The 17,458-nt window shown below is 42.6% G+C and overlaps 1 protein-coding gene across 1 annotated transcript in view; it reads left to right on the top strand.

Annotated features, from left to right (window-relative positions):
* The first annotated feature begins 5,553 nt into the window (after positions 1–5,553).
* The window catches only part of LOC139374187 (EF-hand calcium-binding domain-containing protein 4B-like), a 46,848-nt gene continuing 34,943 nt past the window's right edge, over positions 5,554–17,458 (top strand). The window contains exons 1-2 of the mRNA XM_071115204.1: positions 5,554–5,702; positions 16,968–17,260. Of these exons, the coding sequence (XP_070971305.1) occupies positions 17,045–17,260 (216 nt within the window). The 5' untranslated portion in view covers positions 5,554–5,702; positions 16,968–17,044. The remainder of the gene's footprint in view (positions 5,703–16,967; positions 17,261–17,458) is intronic.

Here is a 17,458-nt window from a genome sequence, read left to right as displayed (position 1 = left end):
CCCTTCACGTTTCTGTACTATGTTTACTACCATATCAAAAATCTAATCAAATGTTATTGGTCATATACACATATTTAGCAGATGTTATTGCGGGTGTAGTGAAATGCTTGTGTTACTACTGCACTGTTGAAGTTAGGATCTAACAATTCTCAACAATACACAAATCTAAAAGTAAAATAATGGAATTAAGAAATATATAAATATTAGGAAGAGCAATATCGGTGTGGCATTGACTAAAATACAGTTGAATAGAATACAGTACATACATATGAGATGAGTAAAGCAGTATGTAATCATTATTAAAGTGACTAGTGTTCCAGCAGCCTCTAAGGTGCATGGTTGAGTTACCGGGTGTTAGCTGGCTAGTGATGGCTAAACAGGTTAACAGTCTGATGGCCTTGAGATAGAAGCTGTTGTTCAGTCTCTCAGTCCCAGCTTTGATGCACCTTTACTGACTTCGCCTTCTGGATGACAGCAGGGTGAACATGCCGTTGCTCGGGTGGTTGATGTCCTTGATGATCTTTTTGGCCTTCCTGTGAAATCAAGAGCTGTAAGTGTCCTGGCGGGCAGGCAGTGTGCCCCCGGTGATGCGTTGGACAGACCGCACCACCCTCTGGAGAGCCCTGCGGTTGCAGGCGGTGCAGTTGCCGAATCAGGCGGTGATACAGCCCGACAGAATGCTGTCAATTGTGCATCTGTAAAAGTTCGTAAGGGTCCAAGCCAAGTTTCTTCAGCCTCCTGAAGAGGCGCTGTTGAAGAGGCGTCTGTGTGGGTGGACCTTTTCAGATTGTCAGTGATGTGTGCGCCAAGGAAATTGAAGCTTTCCACCATCTCCACTGCAGTCCCGTAGATGTGGACAGGGCGTCAGCTCCTTCATTTTGTTGATGTTGAGAAAAAGGTTATTTTCCTGCCACCACTCTGCCAGGGCCCTCACCACCTCCCTGCTGGCTGACTCGCTATTGTTGGTACTCAGGCCTACTACTGTTGTGTCGTCTGCAAATTTGATGACTGAGTTGGAGGTGTGCATGGCCACGCAGTCATGGGTGAACAGATAGTCCAGGAGGGGGCTTAGCACGCACCCTTGCAGGGCCCCTGTGTTGAGGATCAGGGAAGTGGAGGTGTTGTTTACTACCTTCACCACCTGGGGGCGGCTAGTCAGGAAGTCCAGGACCCAGTTGCACAGGGCGGAGATCAGACCCAGGGCCACAAGCTTAATGATGAGCTTGGAGGGTACTATAGTGTTGAATGCTGAGCTGTAGTCAATGAACAGCATTCTGACGTAGGTATTCCTCTTTTCCAGATGGGATAGGGCAGTTTGCAATGCAGTGGCGATTGCATCGTCTGTGCATCTATTGGGGCGGTAAGCAAATTGAAGTGGGTCTAGGGTGTTATGTAAGGCAGAGGTGATATGATACTTAAATAGCCTCTCAAAGCACTTCATAATGACAGAAGTGAGTGCTACGGGGCGATAGTCATTTAGTTCAGTTACTTTTGCTTTCTTGGGTACAGAAACAATGTAGGACCTCTTGAAGCAAGTGGGGACAGCAGACTGGTATAGGGAGAGATAGAATATTTCCAGAAACACTCCAGCCAACTGCTCTGCGCATGCAATGAAGACGCGGCTAGGGATGCCGTATGGGCCAGCAGCCTTGCGAGGGTTAACATGCTTAAATGTCTTACTCAAGTCGGCCACGGAGAAGGAGAGCCCACAGTCCTTGGGAGAGGGCCACGTCGGTGGCACAAAGCTGGAGAAGAAGGTATTTAGCTTGTCTGGGAGCAAGACGCCGGCGCAGCGACGTGGCTGGTTTTCCCTTTATAATCCATGATTATCTGTAGACCCTGCCACATATGACTCGTGACTGCGCCATTGAATTGCGACTCCACTTTGTCTCTGTACTAATGTTTTGCCTGTTTGAGTGCCTTACGGAGGGAATAACTACACTGTTTGATTTCAAACATATTCTCAGTCACCTTGCTGTGGTTAAATGTGGTGGTTCGCGCTTTCAGTTATGCGCAAATGCTGCCATCTATCCACGGTTTCTGGTTTTGGTAGGTTTTAGTAGTCACCGTGGGAACACCATCCCCTATACACTTCCTGATGTTCTCAGTCACTGTATCCGTGTATACGTCAATGTTATTCTCAGAGGCTACCCGGAACATATCCCAGTCTGTGTAATCAAAACAGTCTTGAAGCGTGGATTCCGATTGGTCAGACCAGCATTGAATAGACCTCAGCACAAGTACTTCCTATTTGAGTTTCTGCCTATAGGAAGGGAGGAGCAAAATGGAGTTGTGATCTGATTTGCCGAAGCTAGGACGGGGGAGGGTCTTGTAGGCATCTTGAAAAGGTAACTAGCAGGGGTCTAATGTTTTTCCTAAGCGAGTACTACAGTCAATGTGTTGATAGAACTTCGGTAGCGTTTTCCTAAAATTTGCTTTGTTAAAATCCACAGCTATAATAAATGCGGCCTCAGGATATGTGGTTTCCAGTTTGCATAAGGTCCAGTGTAGTTCCTTGAGGGCCGTCGTGGTATCGGCTTGAGGGGGAATATACAAGGCTGTGACTATAACCGAAGATAATTATATTGGGAGGTAATACGGTCGGCATTTGATTATGAGGTATTCTAGGTTGGGTGAACAAAAATACTTGAGTTTCTGTATGTTATCACAATCACACCATGAGTAGTTAATCATGAAACATACACCACCGCTGTCACGCCCTGACCTTAGATATCTCTGTTTTTCTATATATTTTGGTTAGGTCAGGGTGTGACTAGGGTGGGTACTCTAGTTTTTGTATGTCTAGGGTTTTGTATGTCTAGGATTTTTTGTATGTCTATGTTGGCCTGATATGGTTCCCAATCAGAGACAGCTGTTTATCGTTGTCTCTGATTGGGGATCATATTTAGGTAGCCATTTGCCATATTTGTGTTGTGGGATCTTGACTATGTTTAGTTGCCTGTCTGCACTAATTTGTATAGCGTCACGTTCCGTGCGTTGGTTTTGTTGTTTTTATTAAGTGTTTCATTCATTAAAAGGAGAATGTACGCATACCACGCTGCGCCTTGGTCTCACTCATACGACGAACATAACAACCGCCTTTCTTCTTCCCAGAAAGTTATTTATTTCTGTCTGCGCGATGAACTGAGAACCCAGCTGGCTGTATGGACGGGGACAGTATATCCCGAGAGAGCCATGATTCCGTGAAACAGAATATGTTACAGTCCCTGATGTCTCTCTGGAAGTAGATCCTCACCCTGAGTTCATCTACTTTTTTTGTCCAGAGACTGAACATTAGCGAGTAATATACTCGGAAGCGGTGGATGATGTGCACGCCTCCTGAGTTGGACTACAAGTCCACTCCAAATACCTCTTCTCTGCTGGCGGCGTTTTGGAGCAGCCTCTGGGATAAGTTCAATTGCCCTAGGGGGTATGAACAAAGGATCCAATTCGGGAAAGTCATATTCCTGGTCGTAATGTTGGCGAGTTACCACCTCTCTGATATCCAAAAGTCATTTCCGGCTGTATGTAATAACACAAAAACGTTCTGGGCTAATAATTTAAGAAATAGCACACAAAATACTGCGAAGTTGCTTAGGAGCTAGAAGCAGAGCTGCCATGTCTGTCAGTGCCATTTTACTAGGAAGCGTTGGAGAACAAATTCACCACAGAACAAATTCTGTTTGTAAATGCATGAAATTTTGTGTCAACATAGTTGGTACAAGTGTCTAAAGAGGCCACATTGAAATGCTAAGATTTCCTACCATAGTTCCAGTGTCAATCAAAGTTGGGATTTTGAGAAAATTTTAAGAAATCATTCAAATAACTTAAGCATATGTATTTTGAAATACATTTCAGAATTTAATTGTTTAAAAACATATATAGTATTATTTTACCTGTTTTAAGCCCATATATGCCAAATACATGTATTTGATTGTCATTGTCATTGTCTTTTCTGAACTACAGCCGTTTCAGTATCATACTATACTTAGTCTTTGGACACATGGGGTTACTGTTTTTTGCACATTTCATGAAGCAAGTCATGTGCGGCAGGGTAGCCTAGTGGTTAGAGCGTTGGACTAGTAACCGGAAGGTTGCAAGGTACAAATCTGTCGTTCTGCCCCTGAGCAGGCAGTTAACCTTCTGTTAAGGCCGTCATTGAAAATAAGAATTTGTTCTTAACTGACTTGCCTAGTTAAATAAAAATAAATGTGAATAAATGATCAGGTCTTAATAATATTTGGTATATAGATTGTCCGGACCTACAGTACCAGTTAAGTTTGGACACACCTACTCATTCCAGGGTTTTTCTTTATTTTTGCTATTTTCTACATTGTAGAATAATAGTGAAGACATCAACACTATGAAATAACACATGCGGAATCATGTAGTAACCAAAAAGTGTTTAACAAATCAAAATATATTTTATATTTGAGATTCTTCAATAGCCACCCTTTGCCTTGCAGCCACTCCTCAGTAAAAAGCACATGACAGCCTGTGTGGAGTTTGCCAAAAGGCACTAAATGACTCTCAGACCATGAGAAACAAAATTCTCAGGACTCTTTGTCCTGAATGCCAGGCAACGCTCATCACCTGGCCAATACTATCCCTACGGTGAAGCATGGTGGTTGCAGCATCATGCTCTGGGGATGTTTTTCAGTGGCAGGGACTGGGAGACTAGTCCGGATCAAGAGAAAGATGACTGGAGCAAAGTACAGAGAGATCCTTGATGAAAACCTGCTTCAGATCGCTCAGGACCTCAGACTGGGGTGAAGGTTCACCTTGCAACAGGACAATGACCCTAAGCACACAGCTAAGACAATGCAGGAGTGGCTTCGGGACTAGTCTCTGAATGTCCTTGAGTGGCCCAGCCAGAGCCTGATCGAACATCTCTGGAAAGACCTGAAAATAGGTGTGCAGCGACGCTCCCCATCCAACCTGACAGAGCTTGAGAGGATCTGCAGAGAAGAATGGGGGAAACTATACCCAAGAAGATTTGAGGCTGTAATCGCTGCCAAAGGTGTTTCAACAAAGTACTGAGTAAAGGGTCTGAATACTCATGTAAAGGTCATATTTCAGTTTTTTATTTTTAATACACGGCTGGTTGTGATACAGCCTGGAATCGAACTAGGTTGTCTGTAGTGACGCCTCTAGCACTGAGATGCAGTGCTTTAGACTGCTGTGCCACTCAGGAGCCCCTATTAGGCGGTATTGTCAAAGCTCTCTGTGAAATTATGCTGTGAATGGGATTCAGCTGCAAATGTCATACATAAGGATCAGAGGTAATGGTCAAATTTAGATATACAGTGTAAAGGCCAGGCCTAATTATGATGTAAAAAGATCTAGCTAGGCTAATAACAAATATCAATTTATTTTTTCTTCTCTGGATACTGGAGTGAATCAATTATTTTCCTCAACCACATTTGGCACACTGCATTATGTCTTGAGAAAGTCCAGCTGTGGCATGGAGATTTTCCGACCTGTTCCCCCAGGTTGTCCCACGTAACTTCTGCGTGGAAAGGTTACTATAGCTACAGACGATGCGCGAGTCTTGTCAGCTTTTTTGAAAGTTCCTCCCCCGCAGGCAGTTCAGTGAAATTCCTCCACTGTTACATTGTAAACAGAAGAAATACAGCTTTATCAAATTGTGACAAAGACACACTTTTGATGTTGTCTACGACTATCTTTACTGCCTTCACATGGTAACGTATTACTTTACTTTATCTTACTTTTTTAGGCTACTTTAGCTAGTTGGACTGTACAACTGTCTACAGTGGCGGGTAAGTTAACGTTAACTTGAGAAAGATTTGACGGATCATCACCCTGGCTTGATATTAACTTTATGTCGGCAACTCTTTCATTGCGGCGGTGCCAGCGGTTTTACCTTACACATATAAATATGTTTTTCTTAGGGAGGAGGAACATTTTCTATTTTAGTAACGAAAGTCACTTACGTCGCCAAAAATATGACGTGATCAGGAAGTGTCGGTTACATTTTGTTTCAGGTGTTGTGAACTGAATGTTTCACATGCCTTGGCTTGATGATCTGTTAAAATAAGTTGTGTAAATCACTAAAGATGAAGGTATCTGTCTGTCTCATAGGGTGTGTTAGGCATTGTGCTGATTGATTTTCTACATGAATGGTCAATGGGTCATTGACCCATGTAAGATTGAGGGGGAAAAACAATTGAATCAATTTTAGAATAATGCTGCACCGTAACAATGTAGAAAAAGTGAAGGGGTCTGAATACTTTCCGAATGCACACACTCTTTCACACACACACACACACACCTCTAGAGTACATGCAGTATAGGCAAATCTAATGGAAGTCAATGGAGACTGGATAGTGAGTCATTTTACAGTGTTTTCTCTCTTTCTCAGATCTTAAACATTTTCAAATCTTAATCGTTGTCTGGACAAATATATATAAAACAATGTCAAAAAAATGTCTACTCACACACACCATTGGTGTATGAATTGGCGTGGTAGGAGGCAGAATAATGCTCTGTTCGTTATCACATTTAGTATACAGTTGGAGTCGGAAGTTTAAATACACTTAGGTTGGAGTCATTAAAACTAGTTTTTCAACCACTCCACGAATTTCTTGTTAACAAACTATAGTTTTGGCAAGTCGGTTAGAACACAAGTAATTTTTCCAACAATTGTTTACAGACAGATTATTTCACTTAAGATTCACTGTATCACAATTCCAGTGGTTCAGAAGTTTACATACATTAAGTTGACTGTGCCTTTAAACAGTTTGGATTCCAGAAATTCCAGAAAATTATGTTGTGGCTTTAGAAGCTTCTGATAGGCTAATTGACATCGTTTGAGTCAATTGGAGGTGAACCTGTGGATGTATTTCAAGGCCTACCTTCAAACTTAGTGCCTCTTTGCTTGACATCATTGGAAAATCAAAAGAAATCAACCAAGACCTCAGAAAGAAAATTGTAGACCTCCACAAGTCTGGTTCATCCTTGGGAGCAATTTCCAAACGCATGAAGGTACCACATTCATCTGTATAAACAATAGTACGCAAGTATGAACACCATGGGACCACGCAGCCGTCATACCGCTCAGGAAGGAGACGCTTTCTGTCTCCTAGAGATGAACGTACTTTGGTGCGAAAAGTGCAAATCAATTCCAGAATAACAGCATAGGACCGTGTGAAGATGCTGGAGGAAACAGGTACAAAAGTATCTATATCCACAGTAAAATGAGTCCTATATCGACATAACCTGAAATGCCGCTCAGCAAGGAAGAAGCCACTGGCCCAAAACCGCCATTATAAAAAAAGCCAGACTACAGTTTGCAACTGCACATGGTACTTTTTGGAGAAATGTCCACTGGTCTGATGAAAAAAAAATAGAACTGTTTGGCCATAATGACCATCGTTATGTTTGGAGGTAAAGGGGGAGGCTTGCAAGCCTTGGAACACTATTCCAACTGTGAAGCACGGGGGTGGCAGCATCATGTTGTGGGGTGCTTTGCTGCAGGAGGGGCTGGTACACTTCACAAAATAGATGGCATATGTGGATATATTGAAGCAACATCTCGAGACATCAGTCAGGAAGTTAAAGCTTGGTCGCAAATGTGTCTTCCAAATGGACAATGGCCCCAAGCATACTTCCAAGGTTTCCAAATACTCAGTTACACCAGCTCTGTCAGGAGTAATGGGCCAAAATTCACCCAACTTATTGTGGGAAGCTTGTGGAAGGCTATCCGAAACGTTTGACCCAAGTTAAACAATTTAAAGGCAATGCTACCAAATACTGATTGAGTGCATGTAAACTTCTGACCCACTGGGAATGTGATGAAAGAAATAACAGCTGAAATAAATAATTCTCTCTACTATTATTCTGACATTTCACATTCTTAAAATAAAGTGGTGACCTAAGACAGGGAATTTTTACTAGGATTAAATGTCAGGAATTGTGAAAAACTGAGGTTAAATGTACTTGGCTAAGGTGTATGTTAACTTCTGACTTCAACTGTACATTTATCCTGTTTCCACAATCCAGTAACCCTACGAGACTTTTTGTCCCTAGTACAGGCTGGCTCTGTAGCTGTTTTGTTGTACTTGAAAGATAAGTCAGCTGACTGTATGCAAAGTAGTACAGCAGGTTATTTTTCGAAGATGACAGTTGAAACAAGCCAATACCTTACATTGAAATGTAGCCTCTGTTTGAAATGCAATTGTTATGGAAGCTCCACTAGACCTAGGCTGTTCTTCTTCTCCCATTAGTTAACATTGTAGGTCATAGACTCATAGTTAAGACGTACAGGTTTCTGTTTGCATTCAACAGTGGGCGTACCATGTGTCATTCATTGCATTATAAATAGCCTATGTCTTTGAGTTGGCGACGTGTCATCATGCTGTGTCTATTGTTAAAAGCCTATTACATAAGTTGTCATCACAGTGTTCAACTTCAAAGTGTCAAATATTGTCTTTGAGACTGGACCGATCCCTGGCTCGAGATACATCCATGATAATGAGATTATCGGTCAAGCTCTTAAACTGACTAGGCCAATTCATGATAGCCTATAGGCCTGTGTTTTTCAGACCTTGTCTCGGGAACCCACAGACATTTCACAATTTAGTTGTAGCCCTGAACTAGCTTACCTGATACACCTAGTCAAGGGTTTGATGATTAGTTGACAAGTTGAAACAGGTGTGCTAGCGGTGCAATAGTTCAAATTCAAGGAACGGCTGGGTGTCCCCGAGGAGACGTTTAAAAACCCCTGGCCTAGGCGAGGGGGTAGTTGTGTTGTGGTAAGATTACTGGTCCTTTGTAAAATAAAACAGTGCAACTTTAGCGCTTTAGAGTGAAATGCACAATCAAGTGTTTCAAATTGTGTTTCATCAATAGTGTTGAGGATATCTTCCTGGTTCAGCTTCCAGGGTTTGGCCAACAGGGTGTTTTGTTCCCTTACTTTGGAGTGAGCTATTTTTTTACAAAATAACCATCCAAAAACTCTAATGCGGAGCATCAGAGATTGGTTGGAGCATGAGGAAGAATAGGGAGTGTGTGTGTGTCTCTCTGACTGCATGCATGTGTGGTGGTGCTCTGTCTGTTCTCTGCCTGCCCTGCAGTGACTCAGCCTGCAGCCTACGGGCTAGGGGGACAGCTTTTTGAAGTCAGTCTTCCATACCAGTGCACACAGGAGCCCATGTAGGCCTAACCGCTAACCACTGTGTGGTTTTACCAGTCAATATTTCCAAGAATCCCTTCCAGACAGGCCAAAGAACTCCTCCAACTCTGGCCTAACTTGTCGCCATCATCAATCCCATCACTCATACTTGCTGTAGTCTTGATGTGTACCGTACCAAGCAAACAGCACTACTGTAGTCTTGATGTGTACCGTACCAAGCAAACAGCACTACTGTAGTCTTTTGTGGATGCACAACACACAGTGGACCTTGTTGGATTGAGTTTTCATGTTAATGTCCTATGTTAGCGCGTTGCATGATACTGTTCTGTAAGAATTTAGTAACATTTGAGGCTTTTGCCTTTGTGGACTGGATGCTTAATTCAGAATAATAAGTATCTTTCCTGTTGGCCTATTTACCCTGAGAAACCAGTAAGAATTGGCTAAGCCTAGTGCCAACCTAATTGTTTTGTTTGAACTACTGTGATAGAGAGAACATGATGGGAAGGGAACTAAGCTCATACATCACCTTCTGCTCCAGTGAATGTACTGAATGGCTTTCTATAATTAATATATCTTTACACGCGTATGTCTGTGCTCCTCTTTGTCCCTTTGTTGATGTTTTCAAATAGTATTCAAGTAGGCTAACTTTCTCCTTGTGAGCTTTGAGCTTTGCATCTGTCCTTCTAGACTTGTTGAACTGTATGTTTTTTTACATTGTTACTAGGACTGGGAAATTCCATGGACCTCATGATACGATATTAACACTCCTTAGGTGCAGATATGTATTGTGATTAGGGTTGCAAAGGGTCGGAAACCTTCCGGTAAATTTCCAGAATTTTCCATGGGATTTTTTTTCGTTTTTTTTGTTGCTTAAAACTTCTTAGGGATAGGGGGCAGTATTTTCACGTCTGGATGAAAAGCGCGCCCAAAGTAAACTGCCTGCTACTCAGGCCCAGAAGCTAGGATATGCATATAATTGGTAGATTTAGATAGAAAACAGTCTAAAGTTTCTAAAACTGTTAAAATGATGTCTGAGTATAACATAACTGTTATGGCAGGCGAAACCCCAAGGGCAAACCACCCCCCCCCCAAAAAAATTCAGCTTACCACTATTTTCAATGGCTAGAACTTTAATCATAAGGCCAAGTCCTCCCAGATTGCAGTTCCTATGGCTTCCACTAGATGTCAACAGTCTTTAGAAAGAGTTTCAGGCTGGTTTTTGGAAAAATGATCCAGAAATTGTAGTTTTTCTAGGTGGCTCCCATTTTGGCTATAGTATTTCCAAGCGCGTGGAGGAAAGCGCATTCTTTCTTATCTCCGGTAATGAACATACTATTCTCCGCCTTAAATTTGATAGTTTATTTGCGTTTTAGGATACCTAAGGTTTGATAATAAACATTGTTTGACTTGTTTGGAAAAGTTTATTAGTAACGTTTGGGATTCATTTTGTATGCATTTTGATGAAGGGAAACTGGATGGATTATTGACTGAAGCGCGCTAGCTAAACTAAGTTTTTATGGATATAAAGAAGGACATTATCGAACAAAATGACCATTTGTGATGTAACTGGGACCTTTTGGAGTGCAAACAGAAGAAGATCATCAAAGGGAAGTCATTTTTTATATCGATATTTCTGACCTTCGTGTCACCTATTTCAACCTCACTGGTTGAAATAGGTTTGTCATGCATTTGTATGCGGGGCGCTGTCCTCAGATAATCGCCTGGTTTGCTTTCGCCGTAAAGCCTTTTTGAAATCTGATACGGCGGCTGGATTAACAAGAAGTTAAGCTTTATTTTGATTTATAACACTTGTATGTTTTATGAGTATTTCTGTTTTTGAATTTGGCGTGCTGCAATTTCACTGGATGTTGTCAAGTCAATCCCGCGGGAAGGGATCTCTAAGAAGTTAAATTCATCAAACTTAGTTTATAACAGTATACCTTTTTTTTGTGGGACACACATAAGGCAATTCTAGGTCTTGTGGCATATTTTGGTTAAACTATCCCCAAATCAATGGAATTGCAACCCTCTGCATGCACAGAGCATTCTTCCATCACATGTACAGCTGAATCTCAAGATCTTGTACAGTAATGGGATGCTCTTGAGCCCACACTACTACACTGTCTGAGCCAAGGACTACATGCTTTCTGGTAAATTTTGATTACAATACTGGGTGGGGTGAATATATTTTATATGACATATATGATTATTTTGTTAACTAGTAAATAAACTCAGCAAAAAAGATACGTCCCCTTTTCAGGACCCTGTCTTTCAAAGATAATTCGTAAAAATCTAAATAACGTCACAGATATTCATTGTAAAGGGTTTAAACATTGTTTCCAATGCTTGTTCAATGAACCATAAACAATTAATGAGCATGCACCTGTGGAACGGTCGTTAAGACACTAACAGCTTACAGATGGTAGGCAATTAAGGTCACAGTTATGAAAACTTAGGACACTAAAGAGGCCTTTCTACTGACTCTGAAAGACACCAAAAGAAAGATGCCCAGGCGGCCTGCTCATCTGCGTGAACGTGCTTTAGGCATGCTGTAAGGAGGCATGAGGACTGCACATGTGGCCAGGGCAATAAATTGCAATGTCCATACTGTGAGAGGCCTAAGACAGCACTACAGGGAGACAGGACAGACAGCTGATCATCCTCGCAGTGGCAGATCACGTGTAACAACCCCTGCACAGGATCGGTAGATCCGAACATCACACCTGCGGGACAGGTACAGGATGGCAACAACAACTGCCCGAGTTACACCAGGAACACACAATCCCTCCATCAGTGCTCAGACTGTCTGCAATAGGCTGAGAGAGGCTGGACTGAGGGCTTGTAGGCCTGTTGTAAGGCAGGTCCTCACCAGACATCACCGGCAACAACATCGCTTATGGGCACAAACCCACCATCGCTGGACCAGACAGGACTGGCAAAAAGTGCTCTTTTCTGACGAGTCGCGGTTAGCTCTCACCAGAGGTGATGGTCGGATTCACATTTATTGTCGAAGGAATGAGCGTTACACCGAGGCCTGTACTCTGGAGCGAGATCGATTTGGAGGTGGAGGGTCCGTTATGGTCTGGGCGGTGTGTCACAGCACCATCGGACTGAGCTTGTTGTCATTGCAAGCAATCTCAACGCTGTGCGTTACAGGGAAGACATCCTCCTCCCTCATCTGGTACCCTTCCTGCAGGCTCATCCTGACATGACCCTCCAGCATGATTTCCTGCAAGACAGGAATGTCAGTGTTCTGCCATGGCCAGCGAAGAGGCCGGATCTCAATCCCATTGAGCACGTCTGGGACCTGTTGGATCGGAGGGTTAGAGCTAGGGCCATTCCCCCCAGAAGTGTCCCGGAACTTGCAGGTGCCTTGGTGGAAGAGTGGGGTAGCATCTCACAGCAAGAACTGGCAAATCTGGTGCAGTCCATGAGGGGGAGGTGCACTGCAGTACTTATTTTTGATTTTGACTTTGAAAGAGATTTCTGAATGTTCTTCGCCTAGCATACACCCCTCCAACCAGACATGCTTTATCTACTCATCTACTCAGAGTTCAAGTGAAGGTCAAGCAAATCAGAGAGAAAGCAGACTGTATTGCAATCATCTCTGATGGGTGGTCGAATGTTCGTGGCCAAGGAATAATTAACTACATCATCTCCACCCCTCAACCAGTATTCTGCAAGAGCAGACACAGGGGATAACAGACACACCGGTCTCTACATTGCTGATGAGCTGAAGGAAGTCATCAATGACCTTGGACCACAGAAGGCATTTGCACTGGTGACAGACAATGCTGCGAACATGAAGACAGCTTGGTCTAAAGTGGAGGAGTCCTACCCTCACATCACACCCATTGGCTGTGCTGCTCATGCATTGAATCTGCTCAAGGACATCATGACACTGAAAACAATGGATACACTCTACAAGAGAGCCAAGGAAATGGTTAGGTATGTGAAGGGTCATCAAGTTATAGCAGCAATCTACCTCACCAAGCAAAGTGAGAAGAATAGGAGCACCACATTGAATCTGCCCAGCAATACCCGTTGGGGTGGTGTTGTCGTCATGTTTGACAGTCTCCTGGAGGGGAGGAGTCTCTCCAAGAAATGGCCATATCACAGTCTGCCGATATGGACTGCCCCATCAAGAGGATCCTCCTGGATTATGTATTTTGGGAGAGAGTGGTAAGCAGCCTGAAACTCCTGAAACCTATGGCAGTAGCCATTGCATGGATTGAGGAAGACAATGCCATCATGTCTGATGTTCAGACTCTGCTTGCAGATGTAAGAGAAGAAATCTGTTCTGCCCTGCCCACTTCACTGTTGCTCCAAGCAGAGGAAAAATACATAAAAAGCCTGAAGACTTCTGCCTGAAGCCCATACACACCGCAGCGTACATGGTGAACCCCAAATATACTGGCAAGAGCATCCTGTCTGGTGCAGAGATCAACAAGGTCTATGGTGTTATCACTACCATGTCTCGCCACCTTGGCCTGGATGAGGGCAAGGTTCTTGGCAGTCTGACAAAGTACACTTCCAAGCAAGGGCTTTGAGATGGAGATGCAATATGGCAGTCGTGCCAACATGGCAGTCGTGCCAACATATCTCATCAGCTACCTGGTGGAAGGGACTTTGTGGATCTGAGGCTCTTTCCCCTGTTGCCTCCATCCTCCAAATCCCACCAACATCAGCAGCCTCAGAGCGCAACTGGTCCTTTTTTTGGGAACACACACACAGGCTGACTAATACAAGGGTTGAAAAATTGGTGGCCATCCGGGCAAATTTTAGGCTTTTTGAGCCTGACAACAAGCCATCCTCAACAAGGTTGAATGTGACAGTGAAGAATAGGCCTCAGAGTCTGATGTTCAAGAGGTGGCCATTGAGGAGGTCCAGGGAGAAGACATGGATGCCTGAGAGGAAGACAACCAAAGCTTCAGTTTCTAGACTTTTTACAGATGTATGTTGAAAAGGTTTTTGGGAGATGCGATTGATCATTGGGGATCATTCAATATTCCCTTTCTTTTGTTGTTCAGTGAAATCATCCCATGTGAAGAGTCAACTCATTTAATTAAGGTTGAATTCGTCACTAAATGTTTGTTTTTTTCAAATGGAAGGATTTAATCATTTGCAATTATGTCTACTTATGATAAGGTAAAAGATTTATGTTTCTGTCTCCATATTTATTTATTTTACCTTTATTTAACCAGGTAGGCTAGTTGAGAACAAGTTCTCATTTGCAACTGCGACCTGGCCAAGATAAAGCATAGCAATTCGACACATACAACAACACAGAGTTACACATGGAATAAACAAAACAGTCAATAACGCAAATAAATAGATATATACACATGGTACAAGACAAAGACGTCTGACTGCTACGCCATCTTGGATCATATGATATGGTAAATATATCCAATGCAAAAAACATCTACATTTAAATGGTATTAATATTAATTTGCATATTTCCGTTAATTCCCATATATTCCCACGGAAAGTTTCCACCCCCAAAATGGGCAACCATAATTGCGATTATCACGATTCTATATGTATTGTGATTTGATACTGTGATTTTATTCAGATTCGATGTTCCAAACATATTACTCAACATATGTCTGCAGCAGAGGGACAGAGCCATAAGAATTTGTTTTCATCAGTCATGGATATACAGTGCCTTGCGAAAGTATTCGGCCCCCTTGAACTTTGCGACCTTTTGCCACATTTCAGGCTTCAAACATAAAGATATTAAACTGTATTTTTTTGTGAAGAATCAACAACAAGTGGGACACAATCATGAAGTGGAACGACATTTATTGGATATTTCAAACTTTTTTAACAAATTTAACAAAAATTTAACAAAAAAAAAATATTCAGCCCCTTTACTTTCAGTGCAGCAAACTCTCTCCAGAAGTTCAGTGAGGATCTCTGAATGATCCAATGTTGACCTAAATGACTAATGATGATAAATACAATCCACCTGTGTGTAATCAAGTCTCCGTATAAATGCACCTGCACTGTGATAGTCTCAGAGGTCCGTTAAAAGCGCAGAGAGCATCATGAAGAACAATGAACACACCAGGCAGGTCCGAGATACTGTTGTGAAGAAGTTTAAAGCCGGATTTGGATACAAAAATATTTCCCAAGCTTTAAACATCCCAAGGAGCACTGTGCAAGCGATAATATTGAAATGGAAGGAGTATCAGACCACTGCAAATCTACCAAGACCTGGCCGTCCCTCTAAACTTTCAGCTCATACAAGGAGAAGACTGATCAGAGATGCAGCCAAGAGGCCCATGATCACTCTGGATGAACTGCAGAGATCTACAGCTGAGGTGGGAGACTCTGTCCATAGGACAACAATCAGTCGTATATTGCACAAATCTGGCATTTATGGAAGAGTGGCAAGAAGAAAGCCATTTCTTAAAGATATCCATAAAAAGTGTTGTTTAAAGTTTGCCACAAGCCACCCGGGAGACACACCAAACATGTGGAAGAAGGTGCTCTGGTCAGATGAAACCAAAATTGAATTTTTTGGCAACAATGCAAAACGTTATGTGTGGCGTAAAAGCAACACAGCTCATCACTCTGAACACACCATCCCCACTGTCAAACATGGTGGTGGCAGCATCATGGTTTGGACCTGCTTTTCTTCAGCAGGGACAGGGAAGATGGTTAAAATTGATGGGAAGATGGAGGGAGCCAAATACAGGACCATTCTGAAAGATAACCTGATGGAGTCTGCAAAAGACCTGAGACTGGGACGGAGATTTGTCTTCCAACAAGACAATGATCCAAAACATAAAGCAAAATCTACAATGGAATGGTTCAAAAATAAACATATCCAGGTGTTAGAATGGCCAAGTCAAAGTCCAGACCTGAATCCAATCGAGAATCTGTGGAAAGAACTGAAAACTGCTGTTCACAAATGCTCTCCATCCAACCTCACTGAGCTCGAGCTGTTTTGCAAGGAGGAATGGGAAAAAATGTCAGTCTCTCGATGTGCAAAACTGATAGAGACATACCCCAAGCGACTTACAGCTGTAATCGCAGCAAAAGGTGGCGCTACAAAGTATTAACTTAAGGGGGCTGAATAATTTTGCACGCCCAATTTTTCAGTTTTTGATTTGTTAAAAAAGTTTGAAATATCCAATAAATGTCGTTCCACTTCATGATTGTGTCCCACTTGTTGTTGATTCTTCACAAAAAAAATACAGTTTTATATCTTTATGTTTGAAGCCTGAAATGTGACAAAAGGTCGCAAAGTTCAAGGGGGCCGAATACTTTCGCAAGGCACTGTAAGTGTTGAAATCAATTGACTCCCTTTTTAAAAAGAAGATGAACAATCTATGAAGGAAAAATACTTGAGTTTTGGTGCCGGTACAGCCAACTAGAGAAAAAAATATATTGTGATTTTGTCAAAATTATACGATACGATATATCATCAAAAATAATATCCCGATATGTAACTATCGATTTTTTTGTTTGTTGCCCTCATAAGTAATTATTAGGCTACATGTCATTATATTCTAATAAGATCTAGGTTATGTTATCTAGAGAAAATGAACAACATTAAAATGCTATGTATACATAGAAAGACAATAGTCTGACATGCTCCTTCATTCAGAGAGAGTTATTTAAAGGGATCTATTTTACCTTTGCTTCTTTCCTGTCTATCTCTCTCAGACTAGGCTTCATCTACTAATTAAAGAGGCGGTTGCTAAGAGATAACAAGCAGTGACATCGCTGCTGAGAGCCTCTGATGTGCTGCAGCCTGAACCTGCATCTCTACTCTGGGTCTCTTCTCTTAACCCCCATCTAGACCTGAGTGCACCTGACCCATGTGAAGGAGTAGGGGGAGAGAGAGAGAAAGCGGAGTCACACCACATACCACACGCAATGGCAGCTTTCACCAGTACCCCGAAAGTGAATTCCGGGAGTGCTCCTCGCCACGGGTTCAGGGTGGAGAGCCCAGCGGAGTGTGACTGGAAGGACTATGACACTGGATGCAGCGAGAGGTCTAGAGGACATCGCACCATGCTGGAGAAGACCCATGACTTCTTCCAGACCTGTGACATTGAGGACAAGGGCTTCATCACCCGCCGGGACATGCAGGTAAGATCACCTATATGGGATCACCGAGTCTGACAATCATCTCATGGGAAGTTATTGAAATGTTTAGGCTACACCAGACGTGCATTATGTATGTTCCAATCCCTACTGTGTAGTTCCCTGGTCATGTGTCAATGTTACTTTTTTGTCATTAGGTCAAGAGTACCAAATATTTTAAAGCTCCAACTTTTGATACTGATT

This window comes from Oncorhynchus clarkii, chromosome 2 (assembly GCF_045791955.1).
Source record: "Oncorhynchus clarkii lewisi isolate Uvic-CL-2024 chromosome 2, UVic_Ocla_1.0, whole genome shotgun sequence".
Taxonomy (NCBI): Eukaryota; Metazoa; Chordata; class Actinopteri; order Salmoniformes; family Salmonidae; genus Oncorhynchus; species Oncorhynchus clarkii.
This window is presented reverse-complemented; position numbering and strand designations above follow the sequence as displayed.